Below are 25,327 nucleotides of genomic sequence, written 5' to 3'. Positions count from 1 at the left end.
CAAATAGACAATGCAAGTATCCTATTCTTCATGTAGGATAAATCAGATAATATACATGTATCTGCTCATTTGTGCCAAAACCACAGAAAGGATAAACCAGAAATTAAAGGGATTGGTTACTTCAACAAAGGTGGGGAGTGCAAAATGGAATTCCAACAGAAACAAGGAAACCCAACTGTATTTCAAATGAATCACACAGCTTCACTGAAGGGGGCGGGGAAGGGTAGAACTACCTCAAGTAATTTTTTATAATATTTTATTGATTTTTTACAGAGAGGAAGGGAGAGGGATAGAGAGTTTGAAACATCAATGAGAGAGAAACATGGATCAGCTACTTCCTGCATGCCCCCTACTGGGGATTGAACCCACAACCCAGGCATGTGCCCTTGGCCAGAATTGAACCTGGGACCCTTCAGTCTGTAGGCTGATGCTCTATCCATTGAGCCAAACCAGCTAGGGCAGGGCTATGTTTTATTTTATTTTTAATATATTTTTATTGATTTCAGAGAGGAAAGGAGAGGGAGAGAGCGATAGAAGCATCAATGATGATAGAGAATCATTGATTGGCTGCCTCCTGCAGGCCCCCTACTGGGGATCGATCTCACAACCTGAGCATGTGCCCTTGACTGGAATTGAACCCGGGATCCTTCAGTCCCGGATCAATGGTCTATCCGCTGAGCGAAACCAGCTAGGGCATAAATTTATGTTTTAAAAATATGTACATCTATACCAAAACATAAAAATAGATATAGATGTGTGTACAAATGAATTAGAATACACACATACATTTCATAGCTCTGTACACTGAATGGGCCTAGAAACAATTACACTTTAGTAGCAATGAGGACTGGAAAAAATGTGTCTGGAGCATCTTGTAGTGACAGAAAAAAAGTCAAAGGGACACAGAACTCAATTTGAAGGAACTCCCACTGGCCAAATCTGGGACAATTTGAGGGTCAAAGGAAATAATTATAGTGACTGATTATAATTCATTGAATAAAATAAGAATATGAGTGTACAGACATAAATACATACATAAATGCGGAAGAAGAGAAAGCTCTTCCTTACAGTAAAACAGCAACTAATAAATATCAAAGGAATGTTGGTGTTAGGCAATCATCAACCAATGCTAAAGCTCATGGCTCAAAAATTTTATAGAGAGGTAATGATAAAGCAAATTTGGCACAATGTAAACAATGGACGGAACTGGGTAAAGTGTACATGAAATTTCTTTGTACCATTCTTGCTTTACGTTTAAAATTATATCAAAATTAAGTTCTCTCTCCCCCCGAAAAATAAATAAAATAGTGAGTGTCTTAGTACTGACATGTTGCTGCTAACCATACTATTTCTTTATTTCCCAAATAAAAACTACTGTTGGCTAGCGGGGGCGTTGCAGAGAGGGGCCAGAAAGCACAAGAGATGCTTTTTTTCAAAAACGGATTTTAAAGAGAGGAGGGGAGAGAACCATCAATTCCTTGTTCCACCCATTCATGCATTCATTGGTTGATTCTCTTGTGTACCCTGAACAGGGATCCAACCGGAAACAGTTGTTCCACCCAATCATGCATTCATTGGTTAATTCTTTTGTGTCCCCTGACCGGGGATCCAACCGGCAACCTTGGAGTATGGGAATGACGCTCTAAAAAGAGCTCCCCGGCCAGGGCCCAGAAGAGGGGCTTATAATGCACTTTAATACTTAAATTTGAATATTCCTGGTGTTTCGCCATCCTGTTTTTGTTTCTGTTTTGTTTTGGTTTTTAAATGAAGCGTTTTCGTTTGATTCACTGCTATTCTCGGGTATTTTAAATTTATTGGTAGTGAGGTCTTTTACTTAACAGGATGTACATCATCACGTTAAGAAAATCAACGTCAAATCTAAAAAAAAAAAGAAAGAAAGAAAAGAAAAAGGACAAGCGCTTCACAAGGAGGCGGGATTCCCCTTTTGAGTCACCAGGGGAGGGCGGGAACAAGACGAGGCAGTGCTTCCGCTTTCATTTCTCAGGTTATTAAGTCAACCATTCTCATTAAAGGAGAACCGTGGAAGGGTGATTTTCTGTCGGCAAAAACTTCCTTCCCGACGAGTCCACCCATGACACAGGGAGGCCATAGTGTCACATCAAAACAGATATTCTATGAGAGCTCGAACGCTAGACCAGATGACCTAGAGCCTGATAAAACATTAAATTACAATTAATCAGACCTGTCCGTTTCATTCTTTTCTTTCCGTCTCCAAAACGCTGAACTTCCGGAATCGATTCCTCCCCCTCAATTCCTGGCCAGTGGTTTGGTCCCACCCTCATTATGACAGAGCTGCGTCTGCGCATTGAGCTGTTGGGGGGGGGAGGGGGGAGGAACATGGCGCAAGCTCTGTCCGAGGAGGAGTTTCAACGGATGCAGGTGCTGCTCACCGGGGAAAAGACCACCGGGCTGGGCTATTGGGGGCGGAGTAGAGAGAGATCAGGCCACAGGCTCTGAGATGGGGTTGGTTGGGATGGACCTTGAGTCTAAGGGGTTGGTCCGGAGAAGGGAAACTGAGGCTCTGAGTGGTGAGGCTATTGAATTCCGAGATACTATTGGGCTCTAAGGGGTTGAATTCTGTGAGCTCTATGGGCAGAGGAAAGAGTCCTAGAGTGGGGGATTCGTTACTCAGACTTGGAGGAGATGAGACCTTTGGCCTGTGTGGGAGGACACCACGGGTGGATGATGATAACGTTAGGGTTCGAGGGAAGGAGATCCTGAGAGGGAGAAACCATTTTGTCTAGAGAGGAAGGAAGTGGGCGTTGGGTCATTTACGTCATAATGGGGGGAGCCCTTGAGAGGGCCATAACATAACCCGCTGGGAGGTGGACATTTTTGTGGGAGATACCATTATGCCAGGGGGTTGGGGAAAGACCCCACATGTTATTGTTCCTGGGAAGGGGAGATCCTGTGTGTGGTGCTGGTAGTGGATCCCAAGAGGGGGCAGGTACCATTGGATGATTAGGGGTAATTACGCCTGGGGTAAAGAAGTCCCTGAATGAGTAATACCATTAATTCATGTTAGAGAGAGGACCAAAGGAATGATACCTTGGACCACAAGAAGTGGAGATCACTGAGCTTTGGGGAAGTACCCTAACTGTGTACTGTAACCACTTGATTATTTTTTTTGGGAGGGGAGAGGCTCTGAGATGGGCTGAAAGGCCAGAGTGGGCCATTGCTGAGAGAGTTCTGTACTGGGAAAGACCATTGGGTTGAGGGGGGTGACTCTGAAAGTGGAAAACCCTGAGTAGGGTCCTGTGGGAGGAGAGGAGGAACTCTGAGGGAGGACAGGTCTTTGAATGAGGAAAACCAGTCATCCCTGTGTGAGGGACCCTGAGGGTGGAAGGTTGAGGTCATTGGACCATGAAAGGATTCTTACCCAGAATTCCCTGTAACTTGTGCAGGGGATTCTGGGTAAGAGCAATCCAACTGGCCCACCCAAAGCCTTGTGGGAGAAAATCTCTGAAGGTTGTAGGGCCATCCCATTGGATAATGACTGGGGAGATCTTGAGGGGGGGTGGGGACCCTTGAGTGGGGAAGATTGATTTCATTAGGAGATGAGTGAGGGAAAAATCATTGGGCTCTGATGGATAGGAATTCCAGATGGGTGCCAAGGGTGTACCAATTGGATTAGACTGTGGGAGACAGATCACTGGGTCAGGGAGAGGACAGAGGCAGGAAAGATTCTGCAGAGGCCACTCCCTCTGACCTTTAGCACAGAACCAGGTGGGTGGAGGCTGGTGCATGGGAGGGAAAGATCCTGGTGGAGTAAGGGAGACTGGTTCTGGGAAAAACTGGCATTAGGGCCCTACAAGGTTGGTAGGTAGCTGAATGCTGTTTGACATGGTTCATACTTTACTTTCCCTCAATTCTTGAAAGGGGACTGGACATATTTTGAAAGCCTTTGGGGGTTGGGACCCTGACAAGCCCTTTTTTACTCAGTAAAACTGGTCAAGAGACTACCAGGCCCTCTTCCCTTGGGAAAGAGGAAAGAAGGCAAGCCCCTGCCCCCTGCTCTGGCCAAGAGGATAGATACCCTCACTCCTGACAGAAAGACAGTCAGAACAATTTTTAGTGTGTGACAAGGTCAGCCAGGAGAAGGGAGGAGGAGGAACTTTATCCTATGGGCATGGAGAGCCATGGAACACACATAAGCAAGAGCCTGACTAGATCAGTGCATAGTGAATTGGAAGAGATGGAAGCAGCAGGGAGATAAAGAGGTTCAGCTGGCTGTGATTATAAATAGAACTGGAGAAAGTGGGGTAGGGGCTGAGAATCTGGAAGCTTTTTTAGGATGCAGGATGCACAGGTCTTAAGGAGCAACTAAAAAGGCACAAGGAGGGCAGCAGGGTCTATGGGGCTCATGGGATTGGTACCCTCATGGTGAGGTTAGGGGCATATTCCTGACCAAACCATTTCCCTTCTCTGCTTCCCCACTCAAGGCTCAGCTTCTGGAACTCCGAACAAACAACTACCAGCTTTCAGATGAACTACGCAAGAATGGTGTTGGTGAGCCAGAGGGTCTCAGAGGGGGGTGGCTTGGGGGACAGAGGCTAAGGGAGAACACCTCAGAGGCCTGGTGGGAAGACCTTTCAGCTCCTGGCCACTGACTGTGGCTGAGACACCCTGCTTTACCCACACCAGAACTCACCAGTCTTCGACAGAAGGTCGCCTACCTGGATAAGGAGTTCAACAAAGCTCAGAAGGTAGCTCCCTCCACCACTCACCCACCCATGCTTCCCTGTAGCCATCTGATTCATTCATCGCTCCAGTGAGCCCCTCTGTGAACCAAATCTAATGTTACATGCTATCATTAGTCATTCAACAAATTCTCACGAAACCTCTTTAGTTTGCTAATTTCATCTAATCCTGCTTAATTTATCGATTAATTTTAATTTACTCTTAATTCATTTTTAATTTCAATTACATACTTATCCTCATTCACAAACATTTAACTAAAGAGTCAAATCTAGTGGTAAATCTGCTTTGAATCTTCCTCCTCCCCTCCACTCTCCTGCCTTTTGCTCATACTTTCCATCCTTGTTCTGGTCCTGTTGGTAAAGTGCGACTGGACCTACCATCTCCAGGCCTCTGAAGATGAGATAGCATATACGCTATTGTGGCCCCTCAAGGCATTCAAGGCCCTCCTTTGTCTCTTTCTTCACTGCTATGTGTCTATGCATACCACATTGTTATACATAATGTGTGCTCCAGAAATACATGTTAGATGAAGGAATACAGAATGCAGAAAGTCGGAAACCTGGGCTTTTCTTTGGTAGGGTGCTGATTTCCCTACCTGACAATGCCCTCAGCTGCTCAGCAGTGGAACAGCAGTTTTCCTGCTGCATGACAGGGATCCACATAGACCTGTTTGGACAGATGTAGCAATACAGCCACAATGTCTGAGCCTGGAGACCCAACCCATGAAGGGTTAAATACTAAGACCCACGAACTTACTAAGAGAGGAAAGGATGTAAGCAGGATGCCACTCACTGCATCATTCTTGTAGGCTACAAATTGTCATGCAAGCTACCATCCCCCAACCCCTGTTGACATTGTCCCCCCTTGACACTTGTCCCTCCCTGTTTACCTTTTCTCTCTCCCTCCCCCTCACCTTTAGGCACTGAGCAAGAGCAAGAAAGCTCAGGTAAGGGGACCCATGATGGGTGAATGTGTCTGGGAGACTGTCTTAGCAGGGAAATTGCTGTATGCTGGGATCTCCTAGTACTGGCCTTTCTCTGTGTATACACTTGCATCCATGACTATCATTTCACTGCCATATGTTACTGTGTCTGTCTTTGTTTACCTGTCTTCATTCATCTTTCACCCTGTGCTTCTCTCTGTGAGTCTTTCCTTCTCCCTTTGTTTTTATCCTTCTCTCTGTCTTCATTTCCTCTCTCTCTGACTCTTGTTTCTCTCCCCAACCTTCTCTTTGTCTCTCCCCCACCTGTACCTATCTCTGCCATCATTTCTGTTTTCTTTATCTCTCTTTCTGACTTCTTGTTTCTCTCTCTCCCATTCCTCTCTCTTCCTCACACATTTCTTTCCCTGACTCTCTCTGTCCTCTCTCTCTGTTCTGTTCTCATTCTCTTGGTCTGTCTGATCTTATCTCTCTGTTTTCCTACCTTTTCTTTTTTCTTTTCTCTCCATCTCTCTCTTTTCTCCTATCTATACCCTTCCCTATCTCTACCTCCCCCTCCCCTATTTCTACCTACCTCTCCCTTTCCTCCCACTCTTTTTGACTCATGTCTCTCTCTGTCCCTCCCTATTTTTCCTTCTCTCTACCCCTTATACCTGTCTGTCTCCCTCCCTGTCTCCTCTTTTATCTCTCCTGGCATCTCTTTCTCCCTGTATCTCCTGATTTCACCTGTCTCATTCTCTGTACTCTATTTTCTCCCCACCCATGTCATTTTCTTCCTCTCTCTGTTCCTTTGCCCTGCCTCCACATCCTTTCTGCCCCTGTCGGAGACCTGGTCCTTGTCTGCCACTGCAGGAAGTCGAGGGGCTGCTAAGTGAAAATGAAATGCTGCAAGCAAAGCTGCACAGCCAAGAGGAGGACTTCCGCTTGCAGAACAGCACACTTATGGCCGAGTTCAGCAAGGTGCCTGGGATAGCCGAGGGGGGGGTCTGAGGGGTTGGAGCCACTTGGGCTGAAGCTGCAAGGCAGCTGAGGGCTATTGAACAGGGGCTGGCCCTGGATCACTGTCCATGGTGCTGAAACAAGTCCTAACTTTCTGTTTGGGGGGCAGTGGTTTGACAGATGGGGCTACCTACTAGGCTGTGATTAGAAGACTCCAAGCCCTGAGGTCAACTGTTTCCTGACCAAGTCATTCCTTTTCTCTGAGTTTCAATCTCCTTGTGTATGTTTGGGGCTGATGCTATGGAACCCCAGAATGTTGGTGGGTAAAGTTCTTATGTTTAACATAGGCTGGACAGATATTCAAGCTACTTCCCTTTTTTCTTCCTGACATGAGCCTGGTGTTCTAGTTCTACATAATTCATCCTGGGTTGGATAATTCTATCGCCTCAGCGGTTTTACTGTCCTGGCTACATCTAAACTTACAAGGCAGTTACAAACATTATATTTTGTTCCTTGTCTCTATTCTGTATTTCTGCTCAATGATTGTCTAAGTTTTTAGTGTGTTTTAAGGAAAAATGTATCATGACAACAAAATGGCATTTCCAAGGCTCCACATGAGACTGTAGTGCTTAAGACCTTAAAAAACAAAAACACACACCAACCTGTAAGCAGGTACAATTCCAGGAGAGGTGACTTAGCAAGGAGTAGTTAAGAGCCAGGAGGCCTAGATTAAACTCTTGGCTTCCCTTTTACTAACTGCAATCTTGAGCATGACACTTGGTCTGCCTGTTGCCTGGCTCCCAAATGCTTAAAATGGAAATGATGATAATGACAGTACCTACCCTGCAGGCCTTTTGTGAGGACTGAATGGGTAAATGTCTGTAAACTACTTAGAACACAGCCTTGCACATTGGGGCAGAGGCAGGTGTTCCTCCATAAATCCAGCTCATGTTTCCCAGCACCTACTCTGGGCTAGGCCCTGGACCAGGTAGAGAACCTCCTTCACACTTTTCCTCCTGGGAACTGGAAGTGCTCACAGAGACACCTATATTCCAGGCTTGCCTCTCATCACTTATTTACCAAGATATTTCAGCTCAGTTGTTACTTCAACAAATCATTATTTAGCATCTGCTGTGTGCTCTGTGTTATGGAAATAGTTGTGAGAGGCACAAAATGGTCCCCACTCTTACATTCTGGGGGTAGGATGGGGAGCTTACATTCTGAGGGTAAGATTATAACATAGTAAACAAATAATAGTAGTACTGATAGCTGACAGTTATATAGTGTTTACTGTATAACAGGTCCTGTTTGATGTGCTTTACTAGTATTCCTATTTAACAGATGAGGAAAACTGAGCCCCAGAGAGAGGAAGCAATTTGTCCTAAGGTCACACAGCTAATAAAATGGCAGAGTAGAAATTCACATTCAAGCAGTCTGGTTTCAGAATCTGTGTTTTAACCCCATATTACCAAAGAAAATTTAATGTCAATTAGAATTTATGATCCAGAATTTTTCAGAGCCTTAAGAAATTAAAAACATTAGTTAAATTTAGGTGTGATCAGTGCAGATAAGAAAGAATGAACAGAGTACTGTGCTAGAGAGTATTGGAATTTCAAAAAGGTACAAAAAGATACAGAGAGTATTGGAATTTCTGTGTTAGGGGATACCACTTGAAAGGTGACATTTGATCAGAGCACTGAAGGATACAAGCCAGTCGTGAAGAACTGGATTAAAGGAATAATGTTCTGGGTAGAAAGTATCCCAGGCAATGGGGGCATTGCAGGAGGTAGTCAATCAATGATTCCCTGTCATTATTGATGTTTCTATCTCTCCCTTTTCCTTCTTCTCTAAAATCAATAAAAATATATAAAAAGAAAGTATCCCGGGCAATAAAATAAAAATTCTCTGTGGGTCTCAGTATTCTCATCTGAAAATGGGACACAGGATCTTTTCAGATCAGCTGTGAGAAATGTATTTTAGTCAGGAGTTAAGGAGCTGGCTTAGTTTTATTTGCATTGTACACCTCTCCAAGACCAAGGGCTGACGATATGGGGCTATGGGCAGTGCTGGCCCCGGAAATGCCCTAAAAGCTGTCTGTGGTGCCTAGGCTCCCAGACACAGACCCTACCACAGAAGAGGGATGGCGGTGGGGCTCTCCGTGATGCAGACATCTTGGACCAGCAACTTCCAGAGGAGCCTGAGGTCTTGGATTACGACTGTGAGGTTGGAGTGGGCAAGCAGAAAATTGTTCTCAGTATTCTCAAACTTCTGTGGCTGCCACTTAACAGATGTGTGAATTTGAAAGTCATTTAACATCTGTGCCTCAGTGTTCTTATCTGTGAAGTGGGGATAATGAATAATGAGAGCATTACATCACAGGAGTGTTATGGGAATGAAATGAATTATAAAGTAAGTGCATGGGCCAAGTACTTTGTATATTTCAGCAAATATTCTGATTCTCTGCCTTTCCACCACCTCGTTCTTCCTCTGCTCAGCTCTGCAGCCAGATGGAACATCTGGAGCTGGAGAACCAGCAATTGAAGGATGAGGCTTCCAAGGCAGGGGCTGCCCAGGCCGGGAGCGTTGTGGATGGGGAGCTGCTGAGACTGCAGGCAGAAAATACAGCCTTGCAGAAGAATGTGGCAGGTATGTGGAAGCCCTCCTGGGGATGTGTGGGACCTTGGGGCTTGAGAAGGGTGTTTTCCTCCTTAGAATAGGTGGAAAGGCTTCAGAATCAAGCTTGGCCCTGCCATGGACCCCAGTGTATGACTTTGGACAAGCCATTTCACCTCTCTGAGCCAAAGCTTCCTCATTTATAAAGTGTGTGTAGTGATGTCTATCCCATGGGCAACTGTAGTAGAGATAAGAGGTGGTACATTTCTGAGTTTTCTGAGTTTAGTTCAGTGCCTAATACCTACCAGATTTTACAGATTAGCAAATAGAGCATCAGAAAGGAGATGTTTGCTAAACAGAGAAGGGGAATGAAGGAATGGTGGGGAGATTCTAAGCCTAGATTGTCAGTGGGGCCTGAGAACAAAGCTGAGAGGAAACTTGATAGAATGTGGAAGGGTTCTGATATGTGGATTTTTGGAGAGCAGCTGGGGATTGTGGGGTTGTGGGTGGTAGTTTGGTGACCAGGAGGGAGACTGTAGAATGTGGCCAGGGATCAGGAGTTCATAGGAAATTTCAGCTCTAAGTAGGCAGTGGAAGATTGTGAGCATGACCTTGGAGGGCTATGGGCAGGGCTTGGGAAACAAACTTGGTCTAATTTGATCATAAACAGGATTTCAGTAGTTGGTGGGACTTAAAAGATTTGTGATTTGTGTGGATGGGGCTGAACCTTTGTTTTGTAGGCTTGTGGTCTTTGGGGCAGAGTCTCTGCTACCTGAGGGGTCAAAGCTCGATTCACCCTCTATTTGACACATAGCAAGGGTCTTCGAAGATCACCTTATGCATCATATATCTCTGTTCTACCCACTAGCTCTGCAGGAGCGCTATGGGAAAGAGGCTGGGAAGTCCACAGCTGCCATTGAAGGCCAAGGGGACCAGCTAGAGAACCAAACCCCCACCGTCTTATCCCCCATGCCACTGGCAGAGGTGGAGCTGAAGTGGGAAATGGAGAAGGAGGAGAAGAAATTGCTCTGGGAGCAACTACAAGGCTTGGAGGTGAGTTTGGGTTTGTTGGGGTTGGGATGCCAGGCGGTGGGCAGATGCCCTAGCTCTGCTCATGACCCCATGGAGATGGTTGTGACATCACAGTCTCGTGGGTGGATATATTTGGGAGGCAGGAGGGCAGGGGAAAGCACAAGCCTAACCTCCCCCTTGCTTATGACAGCCCCCTCCTTTTTCCTTCCCTGTAGAGTTCAAAGCAAGCCGAAACATCCAGGCTACAGGAAGAACTTGCTAAGGTAGGACTGCCAAGCTTTCCCTGGCCTTTGCCTGATCTCCTTTCCTACCTGCCATGCTTCCCCGAGCAAGAGAAAAGCTGGCTTAGTACTCTCATAGCCTCAGTTTTGTTGTCTGTGAAACAGACTCTAGCATTAAGTCTCAGAGTTGCTTTCATTATGGAGTGGGCTAATGTAGTCCCACTATGTCTTGTACATGGTGGGCCCCATTCCTTTATTCTGTGTCCTCCCAGCTCTGCTTGGTCATCCAACTATCCATCAGTCTATCCATCCATCCATCCATCCATCCATCCATCCATCCAAGAACTTATACACTGCAGGCTCTTATCTTAGGAGTTGGAGACCCAGTGTTGTGTAATGCAATCATGATCCTGCTTTCCAGGCCTTCCAACCTAGCCATTCTATTATGTAGCCATTGGTCAATATGTTGGGGATGTAAATGCTGGGAGATCATATTTTTGCTGCTGACCATCTGGGCAACCAAATGACTGAACCCTTCTGAGACTCAGTTTCCATGAGATAACATAAGTAAATTCAGCTTCCAAAAAGAACTTAGTAAGAAGTATCTGTAAATGTTCAGTATATTTTTGTCTTTACTAATATTATGGTTGTTATCACTTGTTTGTACCCCCTTCCCTACCCTAGCTCTCAGAGAAACTGAAAAAGAAGCAAGAAAGGTAAATTTCTTTTCTCCAGAAGTGGGGGAAGGGATTTGGTGGGACTAGGGAGGACTGACTTATGGCACTGACTCAACTATGTCTGTCTGTATGTGTCCAGTTTTTGCCGTCTACAGACAGAGAAGGAGACACTATTCAATGATAGCCGGTAACTACTAGGGTTGGAGGTATTGGTGGACAACAGGGACAGTGCCCACCAGAATTAACTGGGTCAGAGCTGGGAGATTGGTCCTTAGATCATGGTCAACGTACCCCTTCCCGTCACCCTTAGGAACAAGATTGAGGAATTACAACAGCGGAAGGAAGCTGATCTCAAAGCTCAGTTGGCTAGAAATCAGAAGCTGCAGCAGGAGCTCGACGCTGCCAATCAGGTGAGGGGCTGGGTTCTGAGGTCGCTACGATAGGGACCAGGGCTGGGAGGCCAGGGAGCTCTGGGTCTAGGGAGACTAGTTGGAAAGTCTAAAATTTCTTGTGTCAGAAATATAGGGACTGGATGGGTCCTGGGCCTTCCAAGAGCTAGGAAAATGGGAACTAAGGAGCCTCAAGAGCCCTTGGAGTTGGGCTAGGAGTCCACATGAAGCAGAGGTCTCAGAGGACTGAGGACTTGTGGCTATATGCCACAAGTTTGGATGAATCTGCAACTAGGGAGTTGGAGACAGGAGTCTGGAGAAATCTGTGATCACTGGGAACTAAGACCAGGAGTTGGAGTGAGTCTGAACTCCCTGGAGGTTGGATGACTTTGAGATCTATGTGGGCTGGGTAGGTACAAGACTTTCAAGGGTGAGACTATTGTGCCTGAAGGCTGAGTGCATTTGAGACCCTCAGAGTATTGGGTCTGAAGCACCTAGGAAGTTGGGTCATGTAGGCTGGGTGGTCCTGAGGTCCTGTGGACTATGAATAGAAAACTGGTGAGGGTGAGACATCCAGCGACTAGAGCAAAAGTCTAGTTGGGTCTGAGGGTTGGGCCTGGGTGACTTTAAAACCTCCAGGCTTCCCCCTAGAGTAGGTGAGTCTGAAGTCCTATGGATTGGGGAATATGGTAGCTTGTGGGTCTAAGGCTGCTAGAAGCTGGGGACAGAAGTCTGGGTAAAGCTGGGTCTTCAGTTAGCTAGGTCTGAAGATTCCCAGAGACTGGGGACCAGAGTGGCAGATGGTGGGTGGGGTTTTTGGTCTGAGACCTCACTAGGAGTTGAAAACTAGAAGACTTTATGAGTGTGAGCCCTCTAGAGTCTGGGGCTATGATTTTGGGTGGATCTTAGACTCTTGGGAGTTAGGATATGGGGGTTGAGTATATCTGAAACCCTTTGAGGTTGGAGTCTGGAATCTGGGTGAAGCTCTAGTCCTTGAGGGCTGACTGTGTTTGAGAATTGGGGGGCCTCCAAACTGGAATCTGGGTGAATGTGAGACCTTTCACAGATGGGGCCTTTCACAGAGTGAGTTTGAAATCACCAGGAGCCTAGGTGTTTTCTGAGGTGCTTGGAACTGGGATATAGGGGTGTCTGAGGCCTCTGGGGGTAATGACCTAGAGTCTGGGTGAACCTGAGATCTCTGATGGCTGGGTATTTTGAGATGCCTAAATACTGGGAACATGCTTTCAGGTGGTCAAAAAGGGAGTCTGTGTAGTTCTGTGTATCTCAGAGGAGGCTGAGATCTAGAATGGCCTCCCCTGATCTGGTCCCCACAGAGCCTGGCAGAGCTAAGAGATCAGCGACAGGGGGAACGGCTGGAACACGCAGCAGCTCTGCGAGCCCTACAGGATCAGGTACATCATACTGGTGGGCTCAGCGAGATGGGGGCAAGGGTGGGGCAGTACAAGTGGGTATTGTACAGGCAGGCAAGGCCCCAGGGCTTCTGCTTTTCCTAGTTGTGGTTCTTCTGTGTGTGTGTGTGTGTGTGTGTGTGTGTGTGTGTGTGTGTGTGTGTGTGTGTTCTGTGTCTTTTCTTGCCTGTCCTCCTATTCTGGACCCACTCTCACCTGTTGTGGGCGTGGGACCAGGTGTCCATCAAGAGTGCGGATGCAAAGGAACAAGTAAAAAGACTTTTGGCTGAGAAAAGGGCCTTGAGGATTAACCTGGCTGCCCTGGAGCAGGTACAGGACAGTTGGGAGCCCTCGCTGATCCCTTCCCAGTTCCCCATCTCCCTCTGCTTCTGATTCATGTTGGGGCAGTGTAGTCCTGACCTCATGCAGTTCTTCCACCTCTGTTTCTGTTTCATTCTCAGCTTCTTTCTGTTGGCTTCCCGTCCTCTTCTCTCTCACCATCTATCCCTACTACTCTTGCATTCTAGTTTCTCTCCAGCACAGTACAAGAAAGGGACTAGTCTCAAGTGTACACTCTGAATCATGTCTATCTATCTATCTATCTATCTATCTATCTATCTATCTATCTATCATTTATCTATCTATCGCCATATAGCCACCACCCAGATCAAGACAGCATTTCTGTTTTTTCTTTTTCATTTTTTGGACACAGAGCATTTCTGCACTCCAGAGATCCCTTCTGCCCTTCTCAATCTATATACTTCCTCCAAAGTAACCACTCCTCTGACCCCTAGCAACATAGATTAGTTGTGTTTGTCCTTTAACTTTATGTAAATGGAATTATACACCCATTTTTTTGTGTCTGGCTTCCATCTTGCAGCATTATATCTGTGAGATTTATTCATATGTAGCACTGGTTTGTTCCTTTATCTCTGTGTACTATCCCATTGTATGAATATGCCACGTTTATCCATTCCCCTGTTGATCTTTCTCCCACTGTTTTTCTCTTTGAAAGTCTTCCTCTCCTGGCTCTCTTTCCTCTTCCCTCCCTGTTTCCTTGGAACTGGGAGGCTCACACCCTGTGACCGGCCCCCAAAGGCACATTTTAATCCATTTCCCATCACCACTACTTTCTTTAGATCCAAACAGCAAAGACCCAAGAGCTGAATATGCTCCGGGAACAGACTGCTCAGGTGACATCTGAGTTGCAGCTGCGGCAGACTGAGTATGAGCACCTCATGGGACAGAAAGATGACCTCAACTCCCAGCTTCAGGTGACACCTCTGGCCATAACCTGTCTTCTCCTAGTTCCCCTTTGCTGGCTTAGTGGAGTTTGCAATGAGGTGCAGTGGGAAGACTGTGCATTTAGGAAGACCTGGTTTCCAGTGTGGCTCTCTAACATATTAGCACATGTGTGTTCTAGACCAAGTTGTTTCCCTTCTCTGAGATTAAACATCTTCAGTTAGTTAGGAAAGCCATTGTGATTCCATAATAGACAGTAGAACAATAGTGGTTTCTACTGAATAAGATAGAAGTTTAGTTCTCTCTCATGTAAGAATCTAGGTAGGAAGGCAGCAGGGATGGGACAATGGCTATATATATATATATATATATATATATATATATATTCCTTTATTGAAAGGAAGGGAGAAGGAGAGAGAGATAGAAACATCAGTGATGAGAGAGAATCATTGTTCAGCTGCCTCCTGCACACCCCCTACTGGGGATGGAGCCTGCAACCCAGGCATGTGCCCTTGGCTGGAATCGAACCTGGGACCCTTCAGTCCGCAGGCTGACGCTCTATCCACTAAGCCAAGCCGGCTAGGGCGGGACAATGGCTTCTGATCCATCACTAATGACCCAGGTTCTGTCTACATTGCTATTCTGCCATCTTCAACAAAAGACTCTCTTGGCCTCCAAGATGCTTGCTCAAGCTCACCTGCCATCATGTTTGTATTTCATCTGAAAGGAAGGAGAAAAGGGAGAAGGACCCAGCATATACTCACCACTTTTAATTCTGTGGCTGCACCTCATTGTGAGGGAGGCAGGGAAACATCAGCTAGACCACATGTGCCCAACCACAAAGTCTGTTGTTAGGGAAGTAAGGGAGAATGAATACTGGAAAGCAGCTAGCAGTCTGTCCTGTTTCTCATGTAGAAATGCAGAGGACAATGTTCACTTTACAGGGTTTAGGGAGAGGTTCTACTGAAAGTGTCTACCTCTTAGGGGCTCTTTATCAAACACGCCCTTTGTCCCACATTAGGAGTCATTACGGGCCAATAGTCGGCTGCTGGAACAACTTCAAGAAATCAGTCAGGAGAAGGAACAATTGACCCAGGAACTACAGGATGCTCGGAAGGTGGGCACCTCTGGGAAGACTGCAAGAGGAGGGATTAGCCTGGTTCACGGGGATGGGGCAGGTGATGTGGCCCAACTCATGGGGAAAGGAAGGGATGGTAAGTGACCAGTTCCATGAGGATGGGTGAGTAACAGCCAGTTCTGTGGGGCTGGGGGAGAGGTGGAGTTTGGCTTGTTCCTTGGGCCCGAGGAGAGGGTAGTGGGCCTTCTTAGGGAGGATGTTGACTGACATCCTCCTGCTCCACCTTCCTGGTCCCCAGAGTGCTGAGAAGAGGAAGGCCATGCTGGATGAGCTAGCAATAGAGACGCTGCAGGAGAAGTCCCAGCACAAGGAAGAGCTAGGAGCTGTCCGACTTCGGCATGAGAAGGAGGTGCTGGGGGTGCGTGCCCGTTATGAGCGCGAGCTCCGTGAGCTGCATGAGGACAAGAAGCGGCAGGAGGAGGAGCTCCGTGCCCAGATCCGAGAGGAGAAGGTGAGTGGGTAGATGATGATGCACATCCACCTTTCAGATAGGAGGAACACAGCACTGCTGATGGTGTGGGTGAGGTGCCCACTCCTCCACCTACCTGGCCCATGACAGTCTGTCCTCTCCCAGGCCCGCACTCGGGAACTGGAGAGTCTCCAGCAGACAGTGGAAGAGCTTCAAGCTCAGGTACACTCTATGGATGGAGCCAAGGGCTGGTTTGAACGGCGCCTGAAGGAGGCTGAGGTGAGTTGGGGCCTGGTGAATGAGGCACAGGGCCTGGTCGGGGTACTTGAGAAACCCAGGGAACAAGGAGTGGTCAGGCCTTGGAACTTTCTGAGATTCCCTGGCTCACTAGCACAGCCTAGTGGAGAGCATCGGGCAATGGCCATCAATAAGGCAGAATGTTGTCCTAGCTGGTTTGGCTCAGTGGATAGAGTGTCGGCCTAAAGACTGAAGGGTCCCAGGTTCAGTTCTGGTCAAGGGCACATGCCTGGGTTGCGGGCTTGATCCCCAGTAGGGGATGTGCAGGAGGCAGCTGATTAATGATTCTTGCTCATCATTGATGTTTCTATCTCTCCCTCTCTTTTCCTTTCTGAAATCAATAAAAATATATATTAAAAAAAGAATAGCCTAACCAGTTTGGCTCAGTGGATAGAGCATCGGCCCGTGGACTGAAGGATCCTAGGTTCGATTCCTGTCAAGGGCATGTACCTTGGTTGCGGCCACATCCCCAGTGGGGAATGTGCAGGAGGCCGCTGATCGATGTTTCTCTCTCATTGATGTTTCTGACTCTCTATCCCTCTCCCTTCCTCTCTGTAAAAAATCAAAAAACATATTTTTTAAAAAGAATAGAAATATATTTTAAAAAACATAGGGCAGAATGTCAGATCTGCACATTTGAAAAGGCACCTTTTCTGAAATCATACTTCTGTCAGGAAATTATTGTAATATACTCATTTTGTTCAAACAAAAGCTTTTACTGCCGTTTTCTGGCAAACTCATCATAATGCATGAGCAATGGTGTCACAGAGCTGGGAGGAGCAAAAATGCTGGAGCCAGTCATTTGCCTGGGATTGAGTCTGGGCCAGGCCACTTTCTAGATGTGTGACCTTGGCCAAGTTTTCTGACTTCTTTGTGGCCTGTATTCATCATCAGTAAAAAAGGGATAACAATAACACCTACTAAGTATTCTGGGGAGTATGTAAAATGAGTTAACATATGTAAAATCCTTCCAATATTCTTGGCTTGCAGTAATGCTGTGTTGTGTGTGTGTGTGTGTGTGTGTGTGTGTGTGTGTGTGTGTGTTTATTTCAGAGAGAGGAAGGGAGAGGGAGAAAGGGATAGAAACATCAGTGACGAGAACCATAAATTGGCTGGCTCCTGCACGCCCCCTAGTGGGAATCTAGCAGGAGGGCATGGTGCTGCCATAACCCGGGCATGTGCACTAACCGGGAATCGAACTGTGTCCTCCTGGTTCATGGGTCCATGCTCAACTACTGAACCACACCGGCCGGGCTTATTAAATAAAATGTAAATGCAAATGTCAGTCTTGGATGTGAACAGTACAGCTCTAGACGTGACACTTGTGTGTACTGCCTAGAGGCACACAGTGTTCCTTGCAGGAGTATCTTTTCTGTGTATCTGGGGCTCCCTGCTGTAGTCCCTCACAGGTGTCACTGGGTGTGATGGCCTCTGGAGTTCACAGCCAGACCTGGGACGTGTCTTGTAGGAATCCCTGCAGCAGCAGCAGCAGGAACAAGAGGACGCCCTGAAGCAGTGTCAGGAGCAGCACGCCAAGGAGCTGAAGGTGCCCATTGCATGGTGGCATTCCTCTCCGGGGAGGGAGAGGCTCTGGGACTGTCTCCCAAGGTGAGCCTGAGCTGCTCTCTGCTTTCCAGAACAAGGAAGAGGAACTACAGGGTGTTCTGGATCAGCTCCAGCAGGCCCAGGAGGAGCGTGACTCCCACCTGAAGACCATCAGCAACCTGAAGCAGGTCACTGTTTCCTCTATGGTCCCCAGATGTACCCCAGGCCTCAGCTTGCTTTCATGGGGCAGGGAGGGAGCACAGTGCATGCAGCCCTTCCGGCACGACCAGCCATACTTTCTCTGTCACGCAGGAGGTGAAGGACACCGTGGATGGACAGCGCATCCTGGAGAAGAAGGGCAGTGCTGCGGTATGACGGGGAGGTGTCCCAGCACAGCCCCTCCTGTTGTGCATCCCCCCACCGGTGGCCCTGCTGGGCCTCAACCCCCATCTTTCCCCCTGTTCCTCCAAAGCTCAAGGACCTCAAGCGGCAGCTGCACCTGGAGAGGAAACGGGCGGATAAGCTGCAGGAGCGGCTGCAGGACATTCTCACCAACAGCAAGAACCGTTCCGGTAAGGGATGCACACCTCGGGAGGCTGAGGCCAGGGCGGCAGGGCTTGGCCCTGAAGGCCGAGCTGCTTCTCATACCTCACTCTTGAACTTGGTCTGTTTTCCTTCTTCTCTGTGCCTGTCTCTCTGTGTTTATCTTTCTCTGCATTATCTCTTTCTGTAGTCTCCATCTCTCTCTTTGCTGTATCTCTTCTCTGTTACTGTCTCTCTGCCTCCTCATGTCATCTCTCTGTATCTGCCTTTCTCTCTGCCTTCTTTTTCTAGTTCTCTCCTTTCCTCCTCCCGCCTTTTTCTTTTTTGTCTCCCTTTATCTCTTTGTCTCTCTCTGTCTGTCTATATCTCTATCACCCTGCTTCCCCACATGTGTACTCCCGCACCTCATCCAGTGTCTCTAAATCACTTATATGCATCCTCTCATCTATAAATATGGACAGTCCGGCCAGCGTGGCTCAGTGGTTGAGCAATGACCTATGAACCAAGAGGCGGTTCTATTCCCAGTCAGGGCACATGCCCAGATTGCAGGTTGCAGGCTTGATCTCCAGTGGGGGGCGTGCAGGAGACAGCCGATATATGATTCCTTGTCATCATTGATGTTTCTATCTCTCTCTCCCTCTCCTTTCCTCTCTGAAATCAATAAAAATGTATGTTATGTAGGTATAAATATGGACTGAGCCTCCAAGCCCATGATCAGGGTCCCCGATAGGAAAGCCTGCAAGTCTTGGTCCTCCAGGAACTCCAAGCTGAGCTAGGGGGACAGGGGGACAGACTCACAATCAGACAGCAACACTGTGGTGTGATCATTATGCAGCTAAAGTCCATGTTATTTCTGTCACTTAAGCCAGAAGATGCATCAACAAAAAGAAACAATTTGAGTTGCTTTGGACTTTTTTTTTTTTTTAAGAAAGAAGTGGCCTATAAATATGCTTAAATAAATAAATAAGATGCATTGATAGCTCTGGTGCAGCTACCATATCACAGGCTTGGAGAAAACTGGCTCTCTGTCCTGTCACAGCCATCCTGCTCTTGCTGGAGATGCTGGGGGTATGGCGTCAGCCCCTCCATCCTGATACCTCGTAGCAGCTGCAGGCTGGAGGCCTAAGCACAGTGGCCCTGTTTTCAGTGACGCAGCAAAAATGAGTGTCTCTCACACTAAATCAATGTCTCTCCTAGACACTCTGTCTCCTGAAGTAACCTCTTTTTATAGAAGAGGAGTTTGCTTTCTGTTTTGTTACAGATTAATGTATGAATCAACAAACATTCTGGGCGTGTGCTATGCATTCTTGTTTGTTAGATGGAATTCAGACTTAGATGCCTGGCTACGGGAATTCTCTCCATCATCTCCTCTGTTTCTGCTCTGATTCGTGTCCTTATCCAGGGTCTCTGCCTCTGTCATCTGCTCCAGCTTATTGTCTCTCAGGTTTTCTCTCTACATGTGGGTGTTCCCCTGTGCCCCCTCCAGCTGTCTGTACCCTGAGTCTGAGTGCGCATGCCACTTTTATGCCTGTGCCGCATCATCAACTTTCTCCCCATTTTTTAAAATATATATATTTTTTATTTCAGAGAGAGAGGGAGAGAGAGACAGAAACATCAATGATGAGAGACAATGATGGATCGGCTGCCTCCTGCACACCCCACACTGGGGATCGAGCCTGCAACCCAGGCATGTGCCCTGCCCGGAAATCGAACTCTGATCTCCTGGTTCATAGGTCGACGCTTAGGGCTTTCTCCCCATTTCTTCACCTTTGTTTCTGGTGTGCGTGGCTTTGCCAAGAGAGGCAACTCCCTTTTCTGATTCTGCCTCTCCTTATCTTTCTGTCTGCCTGAGTATCTTTTTGCCTTTTTCCATCTCATCAAATCGATTTCTGCCTCTTCCTGCCAGTCGCTGCCCTGGGGACCTGGGGGATTGGAGCTCAGGTTTCTCTTCCCTCTCTGCCCAGGCCTCGAGGAGCTGGTTCTCTCAGAAATGAACTCACCAAGCCGGACCCAGACTGGGGACAGCAGTAGCGTCTCCTCCTTCAGTTACCGAGAGATCTTGCGTGAGAAGGAGAGCTCGACCATTCCAGCCCGGGTAAGGGGCAAGGAAGAGCCTACAGCTCCAGCTGCTCCTACCCAAATTCTGGGGCCCTCCTTTTCCCTTCACTGCACCCACCTCTTCCTCTGGGCCCAGCACATCCATTTCCTTGTTAGCCTTTCCCCAAGTTCACTAACTTCGATTCAGATTTATAAGTAGGGAACAGACAAATTATTCTCTTTAAGACCCTCTGTTTCATCTTCTGTGAGTTAATGCTGCCTTTCCTGGTGCCGTTAACATAAGTGGTTCATAGTAGGTGCATCATCGATGCAGCAAGTCCCTTTTTCCTATTCATAATTATCACGTTATTGTTGTCTATTATGTCAGCTTCCTTGCCAGCTACTTTTATTTGGAAATAATTTTTTATTATTCCATATGTGTACGATAGAAAAAAATTTAAAACACACAAGCAATTATTTTATTAAATATATTTTATTGATTTCAGAGAGGAAGGAAAAAGGAGAGAGAGAAACATCAATGATGAGAGAGAATCATTGATTGGCTGCCTCCTTCGTGTCCCCTACTGGGGAATAAGCCTGCAACCCAGACATGTGCCCTGATGGAGATTCAAACCGTGACCTAGTTCATAGGTTAATGCTCAACCACTGAGCCACACCAGCTGGGCACAAGCAATATTTTAAAAAATAAATCCAAAGCAATCACATCTTCACCCAGAGATCACCACTATAAATCCTTAGTTCATACCCTTCCAGGCCTCTTTCACTCTCTCTCTTTTTTTAAAGCCTAAATGAGATTATAAGTAACCTGTTTTTCTTCAGCTGGTCTCTAACCCTCCCAATTTGGTCAATTTTTCATCTCATCTAATACTTTGACCTGAATCAGATTTCTCTAGTTGGCTCCAAAATGTCCTTTATTGCTGGTGTTCTATAAACCAGCATTTTGTTTCAGAGCATACGTTGCATCTGGTTGCTTTATGTGCCTTAAGTCTCTTGAATTTCGCCTGGTCCCTTTTTATGATGCCAACCTGTAGAAGAGACCAGCCCAGTTGACCTGCAGAAAGTGTTCCACCTTTTGGATGTTCCTGCTGGCTTTGTGGTGATAGCATTCCACTGGTTCCTCTCTCCCTTGGTGGTCCTGAATTTAGGTCACATGTGCTGCAGGTTCTCCCTTCACGCTCTCCATCAGGCTATGATGAGTCTCCCCGTTAGGTAGAGCATCCAGAGTCTCTGAGGGTGCTGAGGTTTACCTGCAGCCCTGGGTGCAGAAACCCCCCCACACCCCCGACCCTGGGCTTGGTTCTCATTCTCAGCCCTGATCCTGTCTGGGGCGCGGCACTGAGCCCAGACTGTTCTCTCCCCTCCTTTGCCTTGCAGTCCTTATCCAGCAGCCCTCAGGCCCAGGCTCCGAGACCAGCAGAGCTGTCAGATGAGGAAGTGGCTGAGCTCTTTCAGCGCCTGGCAGAAACACAGCAGGAGAAATGGATGCTAGAGGAGAAGGTGCTGTCTGCCTGCTTGTCCCTACATGGCCAGGAGGCTGGGACAGGGCGGTTGATGTTTGGCCGGCCCCTCCTCATGTGGGAACATGCACAGTCCAGGGGCTGAGGTGGGCGGGGTCCACCCCACAGGTGAAGCACCTGGAGGTGAGCAGCGCCTCTATGGCAGAGGACCTCTGCAGGAAGAGCGCCATCATTGAGACCTACGTCATGGACAGCCGGATCGGTCAGTGCCCCCTCCCCAGCCCTCACCACTCATCCAGCCTTTCACCTGCTCTCTCCTTCCCCACTGTCCAGTGCTGAGGCTTCTCTCCTCTCCTCTTGGAACCAAGCAAAGTCACTGACAAGACCACAGCCGCCGGAGGGGAGAGCAGGGCAGGGCCCATACCTGTGTGTTTTTCTTTCTGTTCCCTTATCTTGGCTCCTCCCTCTTTTCCGGGTCTCTGTCATCTCTCCACTCTCCTTTCTCTAGTGTGTCTCTGCCCTTTTTCTCCTTTCTTCTCCCTGTGTCTCTTGCTCTTCTCTCTCCCCCTTCTCTCTTCTTTGTGCCCCATTCCCCCTTCATCTTGTCACACTGTTCCTGTCTATATTGTTCCATCTCCAGAAATTTTCTTTCTCTGTATGTGTATCCCTTTGGGTCCTTATCTCTTCCTCACCTTTCTCCTCCTTTTCTCCTCTTCCTTCCCTCTCCTGTCTCCTCTTCCTCCTCCTCCCCCGCCTTGTTTCTTTTGCTCCTTTCTTTCAAACCTTCTTCTCTCCTGTTTGTTTGTTATGAATCGGAATAATACCGACTGACGTGCCGAGAGCGAACTGTGCTCTGTGCTTCACAGGTAGTCATATACATTTTCCAGCTCCATGACTTAGTTATTATCCCCATTTCTCAGGCCTGTGCAGTTAGTGACAGCCAGGGTTCACGTGGCTGAGCCTCTGCCCCCTATATGGTATGGCTTGTCCCCCCCCCCCCCGCCCCCCGCCGTTCTCTGTTTCCCTCTTTTCTGCTCTGGCCATTTCTCCTCTGGCTCTGCTGAGGGGGTGGCTCTCAGCCTGGGCCCTTGCAGATGTGTCCGTGGCAGCAGGCCACACAGACCGCAGCGGGCTGGGCAGTGTCCTGAGAGACCTAGTGAAGCCAGGTGACGAGAACCTTCGGGAGATGAACAAGAAGCTACAGAACATGTTGGAGGAGCAGCTCACCAAGAATATGCATCTGCATAAGGCGAGTGTGGCCTACAGCCTGCCCATCTGTCCATGCAGCCATCCAACTCCCTAGGTCATCTGCCATACAGCCCCTAGGTCAGGGGTCCTCAAACTACGGCCCGCGGGCCACATGCAAATACAAATATTGTATTTGTTCCTGTTTTGTTTTTTTACTTCAAAATAAGATATGTGCAGTGTGCATAGGAATTTGTTCATAGTTTTTTTTTAAACTATAGTCCTGCCTCCAACGGTCTGAGGGACAGTGAACTGGCCCCGTTTAAAAAGTTTGAGGACCCTTGCCCTAGGTCATCTGCCAGCGCCCCCCATCCACCAACCATTCCTTCATCCTCATCTTTGCATTCTCCATTCAACTTGTTATTGTCAGTTTATTTGTTCACTCTTCCCTCTGTCCTTGCATCCATTCACTCATCCATTCATACCACACAGTCAATTTAACTCTCCCATCGATACCTCTGCTATTAGTTCATCTGCTTCCCATTCATCTAATCATCAGCCCCATGTCTTTCCACCCATTTCCTGACTTCCTGCTCTCTTTCTTGCCTGCTCATCAGTCACCCCTTATCTTAGCTTTGACCCACACACCCAGCAACCTGCCTGCCTACCTATTGTCCTCCATCTGTCCTTTGAATAGTTCATTTGTCCTGTTTGATTGCCGTGGATCCCCCATGTGTCTACCTACACGTCCACTTGCCCATCCTACCACCAAATATTTACTCCATCTCTGGGCAAGTCAAAAGGAATGCAGACCTGGCACCTGCTTCTGAGAAGCAAACTCATCATTTACTAGAAAGAAGGTGGCCAGGGTGGGGGTTACATCCTCTAGCACACCATGCACAGCAGGCGATCCACTCCCATATCCATACCCCAGCTCCAGAGCTTCCACACCCTCACACATCCACCTTTCCTGAGCCCAGCCCACTGCTGGGGGCCCTGTGAACTTCTCCAAACACCTTTTTGTCCCAGGCATTGCTTAATGAGGTAAGAAGGAAGACAGCCCAGGCTTCCCCTGCCACCTTCTCTGGCCCCTGATGGCTTGTTTGTTTCTTAGGACATGGAAGTTCTATCCCAGGAAATTGTGCGGCTCAGCAAGGAGTGCGTGGGGTCTCCTGAGCCAGACCTACAACCAGGAGAATCCAGCTAAAGACCTACAGGCTGCCTCCACTCCCACCCCTCCTCTCCTCTCCCCTCCCCCTGAACACTATTCATTTGGGCTAAAGTGGGGAAATAGGGGCTGGCACCAAAATCAAATAGGTTGGGACACTGGACATTAAAGGGGATGGAGGCCTGATGGCTGGTTGTTAGTGACCCTGTCTTAGGACAGTGGTCCCTGGGGCCTGAGGACCCCGAGGGGAGTGTCAGGGGTTCCCAGGGGGATTTGCCTTCATCTCTGCATGAGTTCTCCCTCCCAGAGACCAACTGTTTTTTATTTTATTTTTAATTTATGTCTGGAAGCCTGGCTACTCTGCATTTGGGATTGGGGATGTTGGGTGGGGTGTGGTCCATGTTCAACATTCTAGAAACGTGTGTGTGTGTGTGTGTGTGTGTGTGCACGCGCGCGTGTGCGTGCTTACGTGTGTATGGTGTGTGTGTGTGTGTAAAGGTTGTGCAGCCAAAATACCATCTGGCCAGACGGGCCCATGCACCGACTGTCTGCTCTCATTCTTTCCAACCAGTAGGAAGGATGTACTGGAGGGGGGGGGGGAGGGGGGATTACACCACTAGAATCGGGGGGAAGTCTCTGGCCACAACTTTACTCTCCTTCCCCCACCCTCACCCAGCCTGTCTCCAGTTACTGTGGACTAGCCCCTCAAACTGAATGGAACAGAAATATCTGCAGATATATATGTGAATAGATGTGTATGGCATGTAGGTCTGGATTAGACAGATGGGAGGATGGGTAAGTAGATGAACTGATGGATAAATAAGTAGAAGGTTGGATGATGGATAGACTGGGCAGTTAATGGACAGATGGATAAATAGGTGATTGGATGAATAAATGGATTGGTAGGTGAACAGGTAGAGGATGGGCAGGTGGGGATTGTAAGTGGACAGATGGATGGCTAGGGGAATATCTGGATGGACGAGTGGGCAGGTCGATGAATGAGCTAATGAACGGGAAGAGAAAGATGAATAAATAATGGGGGGAGCAGGGGATTACATATGGGTAGTTTGGTGAATCATTAGGTAGTTGGAGTAAATATACAAATGGGTGGGTGGGTGGAGGGATGGAGAAATGGACAGATCAGGAGTGTGATGAGCTAGGAAGTGGAGGTAAATTGAAAGGCTAAAATTGGCCCTGCATTACTGCTCCCCAGCACACCACACCTTGAATTACTAAAAAGGAGGCCTCTGTGTGCCATGCCCTGTGCATCCCCTTTCACATCACTCCATTAATGGTCCCAACAACACTGTTGAGTTGGGGTAACTCCACCTGACAGCTGAGTA

The 25,327-nt window shown here is 47.8% G+C and overlaps 1 protein-coding gene across 7 annotated transcripts; it reads left to right on the top strand.

Moving 5' to 3' along the window:
- Positions 1–2,295: 2,295 nt before the first annotated feature.
- GRIPAP1 (GRIP1 associated protein 1) lies at positions 2,296–24,732 on the top strand. Of its 7 annotated transcripts, none has more exons than XM_059679658.1 (26): positions 2,296–2,400; positions 4,464–4,530; positions 4,666–4,727; positions 5,642–5,668; positions 6,515–6,622; positions 9,097–9,247; positions 10,083–10,267; positions 10,462–10,509; positions 11,152–11,183; positions 11,284–11,331; positions 11,455–11,554; positions 12,868–12,945; positions 13,180–13,272; positions 14,082–14,216; positions 15,206–15,301; positions 15,561–15,773; positions 15,897–16,010; positions 17,497–17,574; positions 17,666–17,761; positions 17,886–17,942; positions 18,046–18,145; positions 20,081–20,211; positions 21,549–21,671; positions 21,800–21,893; positions 22,711–22,880; positions 23,931–24,732. In XM_059679658.1, exons 1-26 carry the CDS (start codon positions 2,305–2,307, stop codon positions 24,021–24,023), a joined length of 2,595 nt encoding a protein of 864 aa, XP_059535641.1. In that variant the 5' UTR covers positions 2,296–2,304; the 3' UTR covers positions 24,024–24,732. The 7 variants fall into 7 exon arrangements, with proteins under 7 accessions (XP_059535641.1, XP_059535643.1, XP_059535647.1 ...); XM_059679660.1 differs by lacking the exon at positions 23,931–24,732 and adding an exon at positions 23,167–23,847 and having other exon boundaries at positions 22,711–22,957; XM_059679659.1 differs by having other exon boundaries at positions 2,297–2,400; positions 22,726–22,880.
- Positions 24,733–25,327: the final 595 nt, after the last annotated feature.

The sequence above is a fragment of the Myotis daubentonii genome, chromosome X, assembly GCF_963259705.1.
Source record: "Myotis daubentonii chromosome X, mMyoDau2.1, whole genome shotgun sequence".
NCBI classification, from domain to species: Eukaryota; Metazoa; Chordata; class Mammalia; order Chiroptera; family Vespertilionidae; genus Myotis; species Myotis daubentonii.
Note: the sequence above shows the minus strand (reverse complement) of the source record. Positions and strands in the feature narration are given on the sequence as shown.

What these genes read in the sequence shown, in the direction of transcription:
- GRIPAP1 (XM_059679658.1), top strand. Translation starts at nt 2,305, where the DNA reads ATGACAGAGCTGCGTCTGCGCATTGAGCTGTTGGGGGGGGGAGGGGGG. An exon ending in ACCTGGCTGCCCTGGAGCAG is followed by an intron (nt 13,273 to 14,081) that starts GTACAGGACAGT and finishes TACTTTCTTTAG; the next exon opens with ATCCAAACAGCAAAGACCCA. An exon ending in CCCAGATCCGAGAGGAGAAG is followed by an intron (nt 15,774 to 15,896) that starts GTGAGTGGGTAG and finishes GTCCTCTCCCAG; the next exon opens with GCCCGCACTCGGGAACTGGA.